Source organism: Manis pentadactyla, chromosome 17, assembly GCF_030020395.1.
Source record: "Manis pentadactyla isolate mManPen7 chromosome 17, mManPen7.hap1, whole genome shotgun sequence".
Lineage (NCBI taxonomy): Eukaryota > Metazoa > Chordata > Mammalia > Pholidota > Manidae > Manis > Manis pentadactyla.
The window spans coordinates 36,731,475-36,745,034 of NC_080035.1; the positions used below are offsets into that span (position 1 = coordinate 36,731,475).

A 13,560-nucleotide genomic window follows, 5' to 3' on the forward strand; every position below is an offset into this window, starting at 1 on the left:
GTAGATTAGTCTGTAATGATGAATATAAAGTGCTTAATAAAGGCTATTATTAATATACCTGATAGAATTAAGCAGAAAGTAACCCTAAACAGAACACAATTGACAAATTCTTCATTAATACCAGTGTTCCTTAAGATTTTAATAACATCTGTCACAAAAAATAAGAAAAAGTGAATTTTCAACATATAAGTAAAATGGATCTCTTGTCATAAGGACTTCTTAGAATGTTAATTTGCTGTTATGTATATTTAAGAAGAAAATATGCAACACTGAAAAAACTTATGACCTTAAGTCCAATTAAAATTTTGCCTGATTCTCATGTTTCATAGGACAATTTGAGAAACACGGACTTTGAAAGTATCTTACTTGGTATGTTTTTGTTCCCATAGCATGATGCTAAAGATTAGAAGATTTCTATTTATATTCAAATTTGATACTGACTTTGCTGAGCATGGGCTCAAAAATCTGAAAGGACACCAGGGATGCGAGCTCAGTATTCTCTAAAATTGTGTCTTTAGGAACAGCAGGGGTTTTGATAAAACTTTTGTCAATGTCAATATTGATTCTTTTTCCTCACTTGAGAAGTAATTGGTAATTGTGTACACGTGTGTAAGATACATAAGGCTTAAGAAAACGATCCAGTAGTAATTCCTCAGCCCTCGTCTTCCTTCCCCTCTCAACAGCATTTGTGACCCAGTTTGCTTCCGCCATCTTGCTTCCTCTCCCTCTGCAGGCCACTCCCAGCACACTGGACCATCCTTCTCTGTCTGCTTTGCTAGTTTCGCCTCTACTTAGTGCTTATAAGTTGGGTTTCCCAGGACTCAATCCTAGACTTACTCTCTATCTATGCTTATTTTCTAGGTGATCTCATTTTAGCATTAAGACTTTACATTTCATCACTGTGCTGACAGCTACCCAGATTATATCTCCAACCTAGATTTCTAGCTTGAACATGTCTAAATACCAGTTATTTCACATTTCTACTTTGTCTAGTAAGTGCCTCCAACCAAAACCCACTATTTCCATTGATGCTGCTACCTAGCATTGTTATCTACAGAAGAAAAGTAACTGACATCTCTCCAGCACATGTGCACCTGAATATCGTTAACTCCATTTAGGACACAGAGCGTGCATACTGGCTGCTGAATCCTGTGTTCAGGAATCGTGTCTGGGGTGCAGTCTAACGGGATAGGCATGTGTGAGTCTCTTTTGTCAAATCAGTTTGATGTAATAGCAAACATATTCAATAAAGTAGAAAAGAAGAATGACAAAGAGTCTGTGGTTGAGAGTTAGAAATAAAACCCATTTTTCAGCCCCTGCAATAGCTCTCTTCAGTGTCATTATTTTAGTGAAACTGTGTGCCAGTGTCTTCGAATGTATGTATGTGTTTTTTTTCCTTTCAGTGAAATTTAGCTATATTTAGTAGTGTGTGGGAGGGGTGTGAAATTTAATAACATTATTTTTAACAAGAGGTACTAATTCATTTGTCATGTTTGGAATAAGCATTATGTTGCTAGTGCAAAAACTGTTGAATTTCTAAGAGTTTTTTCTCACATAGGTAAGTACAGAAATCATTAAGTTTATCTATTAGTTCTCACTAATTACCTCCACATTCAGTATGATTTTCTCAAGTGTCATTTTATAGTTTCCACAACCAGGTAGAGCTGCATTTTGTGGTAATGGCAAAGTAAAAGCTAGTTACATGTGTCTAACATTACTGAAAGATTGTCAAATGTAATTCAGTTTCATTTTTAAGGATGAAGTTGGGAAGAAAGGAAGGACTTCAATTTCTTTTTATTAAAAAATGCAGCTTATGTTTGAGAGAAGGAAAGAGTAAGTGCAGTATTACATGAATACATCTTTAGCTTTCATTCATTCACACATCTCCTCCTCCTAGCTGATAGAGCCATTAGAGAAACAAAGTGGTATTGGCTCTATTTTAAATAATGCAATGGAACAGCTCATGTTAGTAGAAAATAGATTCCTGTTAATCCATTCTGAAAAGGGAGCCATTACCTGATATATTCTTGAATTCCTTCCTTGATTCCTGCATTAGGAATAAAAACAGGACCTTTCCTCAGAGACAGTCGTGCTAGAAATTATTTTCTCTCTGTTTCTTAAAATTGTACTTAGTATCCTTAGGGTTGCTCAGAATTCCTCCTCTCCTCCCATCTGGAGGCAGACATCTGGTTTTATACATAAAATAATGCCATTGCTGTCATGATAAGGACATCTGCTTTGAGTTGTCTCAACCATCTCCCATTGCCACACTTCCACACCCCCTCTTCCCCTGTGAGTATCTGACATATTTAAAGCAGATGCTGTGCACACCCTTCTACTTGTGACTGCTTATGAAGTCATGATTGGAGCCTAATTTTTTTGAAATATTTTTAAAGTTGTGAACAGGTGGCCAGACTTCATAAGCAACAACTGGAGGGCAGAGATTACTTAGTGGCTTGGAGAGGGACCCAGTGTCTTGTGAGCCTGTCTAATGCCAACCCCATTTCCAAAGAAGCAACATCCAGGCCAGCTGGTGCCGCCCAGGTCAGGGCTGGAAGTAACTCCGGAAGGCTGGGTTCCCAGGAAGCGTCCATACCCTGCTGCGGGAAGTAGCCTCGGGAAGCGGAGTCCTGGGGGACATAATCGCCCAGCGAGTTGCAGTTGTTCTGAGGATCAAACATGGAAGCTTATTCTGGGTCATGAAAAGGGCACTATGAGGATTAGGGACAGAAGGAAGGATGAGTGTGGGTGGCAGGGAGGAGCCTGGGTGCGTAGGAAGCTATACTCGCGTCCCTTATAGAAGTCCAGATGCCACGTTAGCCGGAGAAGCGTGGGGTGGTGGCGGGTGGGGCCTAACTTCTCATCTTTCCTATTAGGATGTAGAGAAGTCTTTTCCATGGTACTTGGGGCAAAAGTACTCCCACTCTATCAGAAATTCCTGCGTGTGTTTTTAATGACATGTTTCCCTGTCAGTGAGACAGCCGTTGTTTGTCTTCACCGAGGTTGGCTTGGACAGGATGGGGGCTGGCATGAGGGGAGGAAAGATGGTTTTGGACTGTGGTGAATTCAGTTCTTAGGAAGTTTGATTCTGGGGCAGAGTATGAGGAGATTGGACCTCCCAGTGTTGGAAATGAGGAAGTTGTACCTTGAGGAATAGGTCTATCAAGCTTTATCTTATTTGAGGGGAAACTCCTTCCATCTCTTTGTCCTTCTTCTGCTGGATTGGCTAAGTGACTGTAGGTAACTTATATATGACCATTTGGTTTGGCTGCTCTTAGTTTGACTTGTGGCTGAGTTTGAGGATACCACCCTGAGTCAGCTGTGGTCCCAGATCTCCGCAGTTTGCCAGGAGAGACTGTAGGAAAGGCTGTGATGTGTGCATGCATGTAGGCCCGGGGTTAGCTCTTTGGATAAATAGAAGGCATTTGAAGATATATCTGATGAAGTCCTAGAATACAATTGGCTGAATCAAACTAAAATAAAACTATAATCTCATCCTTTAACACTCTGCTCCCAAACTATGCTATATCAGATAGATTTTGGCCATGTAGGCACATTTTTTTCTCAGGTTTTGAGCTTTTGGAAAATTTAAGGGTGTTGGCCAAGGCAGTCCCTGGTACACAAAGGATGGGTGAGGAGGGCTGGCCTGGTGCCGACATAGATGTTTGGCCCTTGACGGTAATACCACACCAGTCTGCCTTGTCCTTTGTTTGACCTTATTCTAGAAATAATTTCTTGTTTAAAGCCTCCCAGTGCAAGAGGGCAAGGAAAGCATAACATGCAAGAGTGTCTTGAATTTTGTTTCACAACACAGAAATGTCTTCTGGGGGGAGAACTTTGTGCCTGGAAACTTGACTAGCCACTTCCCTTCTGCTATCCTGCTGGGTGGAGATGGATAATTGGAGGCTAATCTTGAAATGTCTGCTTTACTTGATCTGGCTGGTTTAAGCATTTTTGAAATTTCTCATTTAAGCCCAGGGATACTGGTATGTTGTTCTCCCAGGTGAGACAATGGAGACACAGCTTTCAGTGACATGACCAAGTAGTCCCAGCTACTGAAAGTAGACACAGAATTCACCCCCAGGAGGTCTGACTCCAGATCCTGCCTCTTTAGCCAACTATGTCCTTATGAAAGGGCCTGGCATGGAATCTCCTGAAGAGAACCAGAACATATACATGGATAGTATTTCCCTGGGTCTTTGGTTAGAGAAGGTGCTACTTGATTGATTTATACTAGTATTTTAAAATAGCATTTTTTTTTTTGCTTTGCCATTTCAACTTAAAAAAAAAATTTAAGTATAGTTGATATTCAACCTTATATTAGTTTCAAGTGTATAATAAAATAGCTTTGAATAAAGAAAGGATGCTCAGACCTAGAACTTCCTAGTTCTAAGTATATCTAGAAGCCTATTAAGATAAGGTGGTTACAGATGGATGTGCTCCCTGATGGGCTCACTTGAAAGTCTGGCTCTTTTCTTCCTGACCTTTGGCAGAAAGTTCAGAGGTCAGTGATGGGCATGTTCTGTCCCTTTGTCAGGTAGCCAGTTACCAGAGCCACTCCCCTGGCAGAATGGAAGATTATATCTATGTTTTACTTGCTGTTTTTAAAATATTAAACACAATATTTAGAAATTAGTGTATGATATACAGAGAAGGTTAGCCACATCATCAACATAGTCATTTTTTTCAAACTATTAATGTCTCATCTCTACCTCTTTTTATGGCAAATTTAGGTTCTTTGGCCTTTGTCTTTCAGTGCTCTGCTGGGAAGCTTTTTAATTGCAGAGACTAGCGCTTAATCTTTGTACTTAGCACTTTGGTGTCTTTTTCACGTTATATATGATTGTGAAGAATGCCCTTCTAATCCAAATTTAAATTAATAAAAGAAACCAATTATGAGTATCAATACAATTTGAGTCATAATCGAATATGTTTAAATAAGCTCATGCAGTTTGACTAACCTTAGATATCATCTGAATATTTATTAGGTATCTCCTGAGCTTTTATCATTTTAGGCTTTCTCTTGCTAACATATTTCTGTAAGGAAAATAAATGTCCCTTAATATTTGAAAGCATCTGTGTGCCATGCATTGTGCCGGGCATTTTTAATAAAATGCTTTGATGTGCTAACCAGGCGGTAGATCTTAAGACACTTGGGATGTGGCAGTAAACAAAACCACAAAAATCCTTTTGGATTCTGCTGGATTCATATAACAAATGAATGCACGCAGTAGATAGTTAGAAATACAAAAATAAAGTAGGATGTCAGACAGGCTGGCTGCAGTTTTAAATGCTGGAATTGGGTATAGCTTCACTAGGAAGTCTTTGTGGGCAGTTTGGTGAATAAGGTAGGTCTGTGCTCACATGGCTTATAGTCTAGATAACTGCCTCTGATGAACACTTGCCATGAGGCTACAGACTCTATGTGCCTGTGTACATTTCTTCCTGATCTACTGAACTAGGGAATATTATCCTCAGTTTCTCCAGAAGGAAACCGAAGCTTTGTGAGTCAAGTAAATTGCTCAGAGGAGCATAGCTAGTGGGACGCAGATTTGGCCCAGAGCTCATGCTCCTAAACATGGTATTATGCCATGTCAACTCTTAACATATTTCTCATGGGGAATTAGCCAACCTTGTAGATAGGACTGCCTTATTTTTGGTTCTGATGGGTTGGGCAGTAACTTGGATGGCTCATGGAGAATCTGTGATACTGGAAGTTTCCCCTCTACTCTGCCCTTGTTCTATTTAAAAAGCCTTGTGATTGTGCCCTGTGGCCACAGCAGCAAAGGAGCCTCCTGGGGATTGACTTCCATACAGTGGGATGTGTTTGTTGTGTGTGTGTTCATAGCTCTGTTGACTCCAGCAAATCATTGACTACTTGAATTCTTGGCATCACATTTCAGTGATGGGACACTAATTTGGCTGGCTTATGTATCACTGTGTTCAAGAATATATTATAAATGCTCCTGTTTAGAAGGGAATGTAAAGGGAGTGAGATTATAGTGCCAAGGTCACTGCTTACTCTAAGTGTTTATTACAAAATAGGCCATGCCTTGTATCTACAGTGATTGCTTTGTACTCATAAAAAGTACATAGCAAATGAGTATGTTGGAACAGAAACCTTTATAGAGCGCCGTGGACAGGAGGTCAGGTTTGAGCGTTCTCTAATGCCTTCTGTCCTCAGCGCACTTAGGATACCATTCAGCGCAAAGCATCCCCTTTTAAATAGAATGGTGATTTTTCAGCCTCGTGTATCCTTTGCATTGAGTATTAATGGTTCTTTTTTTGCCCTTTCTGATTTAATATCTGAGGTATTTATGTTGTCATTAATTTAAAAAGCTATGTCTCTTACAACTCTATGTGCTATTATTTCTCAGCATCAGTCTTTAGTATTTTCCTCATTCACTACTTCTAAAATGTTGACTTTTCACAAGATGATTTTCTTTTTACTCAAGAGATAAGCTCTGTTTCAAGCACTTGGGGGTGTAAAATTTATTCTACTTTTTTGAACTATAATGTACATACCAAAATGATACATGCTGTAAGTACAATTAAAAGGCTTCATAGATGGAACACACTTAGGTAGCCAGCTTCCAGATCAAAATAGAGGAAATTATCAGCTCTCCTTAGAAGCTTCCCACCTCTTTGTAGTCACTTCCTCCATTCAGCTGCACAGGGGTAGCCACCATCCTGACTTATAACATCGAATCTTTGTTTTGCCTGTTTGTGCTTGGTGTGAATGACTATATCCCTCTGTACTCCTTGTGTCTGGCTGCTTTTGCATCCCACTATTTGTGAGATGAAGCCTGTGGTCGCGTGCAGGGGCAGGTTGTTGGTTCTCATTGCTGTACAGTATTTCATTGTAAAAATTCCATAATTTATCCGGTCTCTTGTTAGAAACTTCTGTGTAGCTTCCAATTTATTCTATTATTAATGCTGCTCCCATTAATATTATCATATATATTTGTAAATATTTCTGTTTAGTATAAACCTAGGAGTGGAATTACTGCATCATAGAATATGCATATATTCAGCTCCAATAGATAACTACAAAGTGGGTTGAGAGTTAAAGTAGTTGTACCAATGTACACTTCCACAGGATGTGAGAGCTCGTGGATTTTATTTTTGACATGCTGTTCTGGGGGTAGGTGGGGAGGTGCATATTGTTCTTAGGCTCCTTTCAGTTCATGCGTGTTTTATGGGAAGGAATGATCGTAGCTATCTCATTGATCCTTTGAAAGGTAAGTTAAATATTTGTATGCTCATTTTCTCTCCCTTTTTCTGTCTTTCTATACATCTTCTGTGTTCTATACAATGTTGTGTATCTAAGATGAATAAAACATATATTTTATCTTGCAAATATACTACTTAGAAACTTAGTCGGGAACACCGCCTTACAGCTCATCTAGACCTGGCTTCTCCAGTCTCTGAATTTGCGATGATGATGCCCAAGTGTCTTTAATGAGAGGAAGCACATTATTTTAGGGTGACTCAGCCCTTTGCTAATTAATGTTGTTTCTTCTTCAACACTGTGGTGACATCTGCCTCTTCTTGACTTCTCCCATAAATTACCATCCCCTTTTACAGGTGAGGGGGAACACCTCAATGATTCTTGTAATAGAATGAAAGTCACACAGATTCATGATTGTTTTTTAACTGCACTTCTCAACATCTACAGGGTCCTGGTCTCTGAGCAGTTTGCTCTGGGCAACTTGGGTGATGAACCCCTGTGGACAGTGGAAAGGGTAACTCAGTACAAAACTGATCCACCCTCCACCTTAAGGCTTTTTTTTTATTTCATAATTTTTCTGCCATAAGCACATATTGATTCCCCTCTGCTCCTGCCACTGACTCGGTTTAGACATTGTTTAAAGTGAAAAATACAAAAAAATGCAAACAGTGCATTTTAAAATTCAAACTAGAATGAATAAAAAAAAATGAGAGACAGTCTTTTTATAGAATACTGACCATGCTATTTCATGAAATCAATGAATTTTGAAAAATTCTTCTGATGGATAATATGCAGCCTAATGTTTCTGAACCTTCAGGTGGTATTAATATTTATAGAACTTTAGAAAAAATGAGTTTTCTCTAGCTAATTAAAAATGTAATATTCATAGATGTTAATAGAAATTTTCTTTTTTTTTTTACAGGCAAGAAGAGACTAATAGGAGAGTGAAAAATGTAAGATATATTTAATGTATGCATTAAATAGATGTTTCTTTTACATGTTTTGTAATAAAGCAGTGGCATCTAAAAATATATATTCTGTATATTTTTTCTAATGGAATTTTTGTGAGAAACCAACCAGTCACAAACTCTAAATTTGTTTAAATATGGTTAAAGCATATATTCTCTGATCTCATGGTGTAAGAGGGTGGTTAAACCTAGGAAGTGGTTCTGTACATGTTAGTAATGTGGCAAAGGCAAATGAACATACTTCAGGGTCTTTAGGGGAATAAGTAAATAAGTAAAACCACCAAATTAGACTTTAAGGGAAAACACTAGAAAACTCTGGGTGATTGCTCAGTGTAGACTTACATTTATAATATTCTGCATGTTAGAAGAATGTCTAAAAATATGACAGCTTTATTTAAAAAAAAGCTCAATATCCTCATTAAGGAAGCTGAGAATCAATGAGTTTAAGTGTTCAATTTATAAGTTTTTTGGAAAATTTGATTGCTTTAAATATTTCCCTTCATATGAACGGTTAGAGTGCACAAATACCAGTTGGGATCTGGTCTGAGAATATGCTCAGAGATAGAAACCTATGAATACTTAACAATTTTAATGACTCTCCTTCATGTAATTTAAAAGAAGTCTACTTTTCAACTGTAGATAAGCTGTCTTTCATCTGGAGTGCTCACCTGCATTCGAGCTTGTAATTAGTTACTAAATAGACTGATTTTGTTTTATGGAATCTTTTTTTCAAGGTTTTGATAACATTGTACTGGCTGGGAAGAAAAGCACAGAGTAACCCATACTATAATGGTCCCTATCTTAATTTGAAGGCATTTGAGAATCTCTTAGGACAAGCTCTGACTAAGGTAAGGAAACTAGGTCTAGATGAAATGACACTTTCTATATCTCATGCTAGTACTGTCTCTTCCTCTCCACCTTTCTGATTCATTTTTTCTTCTTTCCATTTCTCCTCTGCCTCTCCATCTTATTAACAAATAAGGTGGCTTGGATTCTCTCTACATTGGGCTGGATAGAGAAGAATGTTACTCATTTGCTGGGTTTATATGCCGCCACCACCAAGGAGTGAGTCTATTTCAGAGCAGTGACCAGTGTATAGGATATAGATAAAGGTATTTATCATTTTAATTTTAGGTACCTCAGTGACATACTCATTTGTTTCCTTTCTTAGGCATTTGTATCACAACTCTATTCATTATCAGCTCATCCTGTAGTAAAGAGGTGATTCAGGGCTATTAAAATGTATGGAAGTCCATTTTCTTTATCTTAATATTTTGTCATGGGTCATGATATCTTGAATGCCCACACTGCAATATCCCCACAATTCTACCATATTGCTTCTGTTTCCTAAAAAGTAAATGCTGTTACATGAAATAAAAGGTTTTAAACTTTGCATCTTTTTTTTAAAACACATTTCTAGTCCTTCATATCCTGGAATCAGTGTTAACAGCTTCTGAGTGCTTAAGGAATGCTTGAGGAGAATAGAGTGCTAAGGCTGAGCATAGTTCTGCCAAATCTTAATTTATAAGATCCAAATGGGAAAATTAACTTCTCTAGGGGGGATATTTATTCAGAGGAATTTTCAGAGATAGAAGAAAATAAGTAGTTAAAATAATAAACCACCATCTAATTAATAGTAGCTCCATGGATGTTTATGATGATTAAATGACACGGTCCCAAACAAACATTGAGCATTCATCTCTGGGACATTGTAAGGATGTAATGATTGTTAGTTACTATGATTGGAAGATAGAAAGTTTAGGCCAGGATAGAAATGACCACTTTGCCTTACCTCTACCCTGATCTTTAGGTAGCTTTGCCTAAGCCTGGCCATATACGTTATAGAAAGATGAGATTATAGCACCTAGAAGGTTAAGGTATTCCTTCTTGAATTTGTTATTTTTGAATTGTAAAGAGTTGATAGTACTCTATTTAAATTCCTTGAAAATACTCGCTTCAGATAGTAGTGGAGATATTATCCTACACAAGTATCATACTAGGTGTTGGAAGAGCACACAAGGCAAATGACTGATCCTCATGGAGCGCAATGGTCTGGAGCAGACAGGTCAGTGCAGTGGAAGTGGGTAAGGCTCTGGTGGGTGAGTTTGCAGGGGGCTTTGGGCATGAGCAGAGCCTTGCCTTAGAGTTACTTCAGCTAAAACAGACATGCAGTTAACAATCATGTGGGACTTTGGCTCCTCTATTAGTGTTGTCCTACAGCCTTTGGTTCTTTTTATGGCCGTCTGACTCGGGTTGAATAATCCTAGTACAGTGTCTGTGCTGGGAATGCTTTATTAAAAGCTGTTTCCTGTCACCAGTGTCAAAACCAGAGTAGGTAGAAAATAATTTTTGATGCATAAATGTACAGTTATTTCCATTTCATTACAATGGAATGGAGATAGCTATAAGAAGTATGTGAAAATATGATCTGTTTTGCATGTGTTCTGTTAAAATCATTGCATTCATTAAATGTTGCCCACTGACATAGATAACTATTAATGGCCAATCCAAAATATCAATAAAAAAATACCTGGGGTAAGTGGTTGTACTTGAGTCACCCTATAAATTGGAGATGACTCATTTTAAGTGAGTTGTCAGAATAAAGTGTTCTTGACAACCACATCACCATGGCCTGACTCAGGGTCTTTTGTAACTGAAGTGGCCCATATCAATAACTAACATTTATGAGGTCAAAAATCATCTCATTGTGGATGACAACTCTGAGTTTTCAACAAGTATATGTCTAAGGATCCCTATGGAGCCAGAGATTTACTTAAAATTTAATCTTTTTGTATTTTGAGAATTCTTATGGTAGTACCAGCACTAGGCCCAGCTTCCCCATCTGCTTGGAAACAGGGTGTAAGGTAGGCCCTTGTATTTTCATGACAGGTTGTCAACTCTAATGCTAGGGTTGCTGGCATCTAAAGCATATGAAATATCACAAAAGTCTACAAGATCTTACTGATGCTTCAAACACTTGTCAAACAATTTAACCAAAGTACGCCCAAGACAGGTGCTAATTACCCATTGTAAATATTCTTTTTTCAAATGTTGTAAATGTTCATAATTAAGTTGAAAGAACAGTACAACAAATACCCAGATATCCACCATCTGAATCAATTATCAAAAATTTCGTGTATTGCCTTGTCTAATGTATGTATCCATCTGTCTGTTTTTACTTAACCATTTCAAGGTAAATTGCCAGTACAGCACCTCTAAATACTCAGCATGCATCTCTTAAGAATAAGAATATTCTCCCATAGAGCTACAATGTCTTTTATATTTAAGGAAATTCATACATGTTCTCCACTACCATCTAGTTGATATTCAGAATTTCCCAGCTGTTCCTAACAATCTTGCATAGCTCTTTTTATCTGAATCAAGATATACTCAAAGTTCACATGTTATATTTAGTTATTAGGAATTCCTAGGTTCTTTATTAGAATCTGCCTCTGTGTTAGCAAGTTTCTCTGGTAGTAACATTACTGACTTTTACATTAATCACAAAATTACCTTCACCATACTAAAAGAAAAAACCCACCAAACTAGTCACTAGATACTTATTGATTACTAGGTATCAGGACTCTGCTAAGTGCTTTATAAATTATACTTAAGCCCTAATTTTAAAAAGTGTATTTCGCTTTTAACTTTCATGGAGAAATATTAATTTTAAAAACTTGTTTTGAATTAGTGCTATATAACTTACAAACCTATGGTTAATAACATTTGCTGTATTTCTATATATCTCTTACATGAACCAAACAATATTTTATTTCAATCCAGGAAAGGAAAATTTTGAATGTCAGCAAACAAGTCTGGTTTTCTTACCCCAGATCTAGGTTTCATAATCAGTGAAAATAAATGAATTCTATTCTATGAATTATGTGCTTGTTGTCCTTGCCCTTCTTTTAGCTGTTTTTTTTTTGGGGGGTTTTTTGGTTGTTGTTTGAGAACTTTAGCTGATAGGGTTTCTTGCTTAATATATACCACCCCAAATACTTTCTCGAGGGAGGCTGATTATAATCTTATTATCTTCTTTGTGATACCAAAATTATGCTTGGCTTTTTTTTCTTGACTCCTTTCAAGGTTATTGCCAGAGAATTGTAAATAGTCACTGATTTTTATTTAGCATTTGAATTTTGTCCTAATTATTAGCTTTTCTTTTATTGAAATGTTCTTCCTTCCTTTTTTTAAGATAGGCTTTACTACTTTAGTAAATTCTATTGAATACCTCCTTATTGTCCCATGAGTGCCAAGTATTAGTTGTGGGAAAACATTTACGGATTTCTGATTTTTCAGATTCTTTTTCCTCTATGCTTACCTGGGAAATCTCATGGCCTCATCTATCAAATGTAGCACAACAACTTGATCTATGCAAACAAAGTAATGACTGGTTACAGGTTTGGACGTTTACGCTAGCTTACTGTGCTTTAACAAATCTTCCTTTAGGCACTTGAAGATTCCAGCTGCCTGAAAAGGACTGGCAGGGACAGTGGTTACGGTGATATCTGGTGTGCTGAACGTGGAGAATTTCCTCCTCCTCCAGGCAACCATAAGAGAGAAGACTCATTTGAAAGCTTGGACTCTCTCGAGTCTAGGTCATTCACGAGTTGCTCCTCTGATACCACGCTGAGAGGGGGACGTGAAGGTGAGTTGCATTTTTTTACTGTCAATTTGCTTTTACTTCTTTGCATGTTAAGAGTAAATTGGGAATAGGAGAGTAGAAAAATGGAGCAAAAACTATAGAGGCTAAAATTTCACAAGTGGCTTTTCATAGAGACTAGAATATAGTTGGGGGTTTCTTTCTTTTTTATCCTTTGCTCCTCCCTCAATGTCTCGCCATGAAGAAGCGATAGTTTCACTTTTTTTTCCCTTCTATATTTATAGAAGATAAGGAAGGAGACAATGAACTGTGACCTGTTTTGTCAGTGATAATCTATTCTAATTCTTTTTCTCCCTAGATTCAGTTTTAATAATCTGTGCCTAAGAGGCCTATTCACTGGTATATCTAAACACAAAAAAGAAAGTACAATTCTTTCAAAATCTGTTCTAGTTCCTAAATAATTTCTTTCTTCCCTTCTCTTGACTTTTCCCTAAAAGATAAAAACAGAAAAAGTATTTTTATAATTATCTCTGTTCAAAAAAATGACTAGTATCTATCATGATGGAATATTATGCCACTTTAATAAAGTCACAATACTAACATGCTGTTAAAAAACATCCTCTGCTTCTGTCAGGGTCCGAGCTAACCCAGGACAGAGTGAGAAAGGAATGTGTTAATGTCCTGTTACGAGAAGGAAACTTCTTTCAAAATTCCAAAATTATGGTCAAATCAGCTATTTAAATCCAGGTCTTCTTCCG

The 13,560-nt window shown here is 37.5% G+C and overlaps 1 protein-coding gene across 13 annotated transcripts in view; it reads left to right on the forward strand.

Annotated features, from left to right (window-relative positions):
• The window catches only part of LMO7 (LIM domain 7), a 192,186-nt gene that overhangs the window by 126,951 nt on the left and 51,675 nt on the right, over window positions 1-13,560 (forward strand). For all 13 annotated transcript variants that reach the window (XM_036893911.2, XM_036893917.2, XM_036893906.2 and 10 more), the window contains 3 exons: window positions 8,154-8,184; window positions 8,934-9,047; window positions 12,649-12,847. In XM_036893911.2, the coding sequence (XP_036749806.2) occupies window positions 8,154-8,184; window positions 8,934-9,047; window positions 12,649-12,847 (344 nt within the window). The remainder of the gene's footprint in view (window positions 1-8,153; window positions 8,185-8,933; window positions 9,048-12,648; window positions 12,848-13,560) is intronic.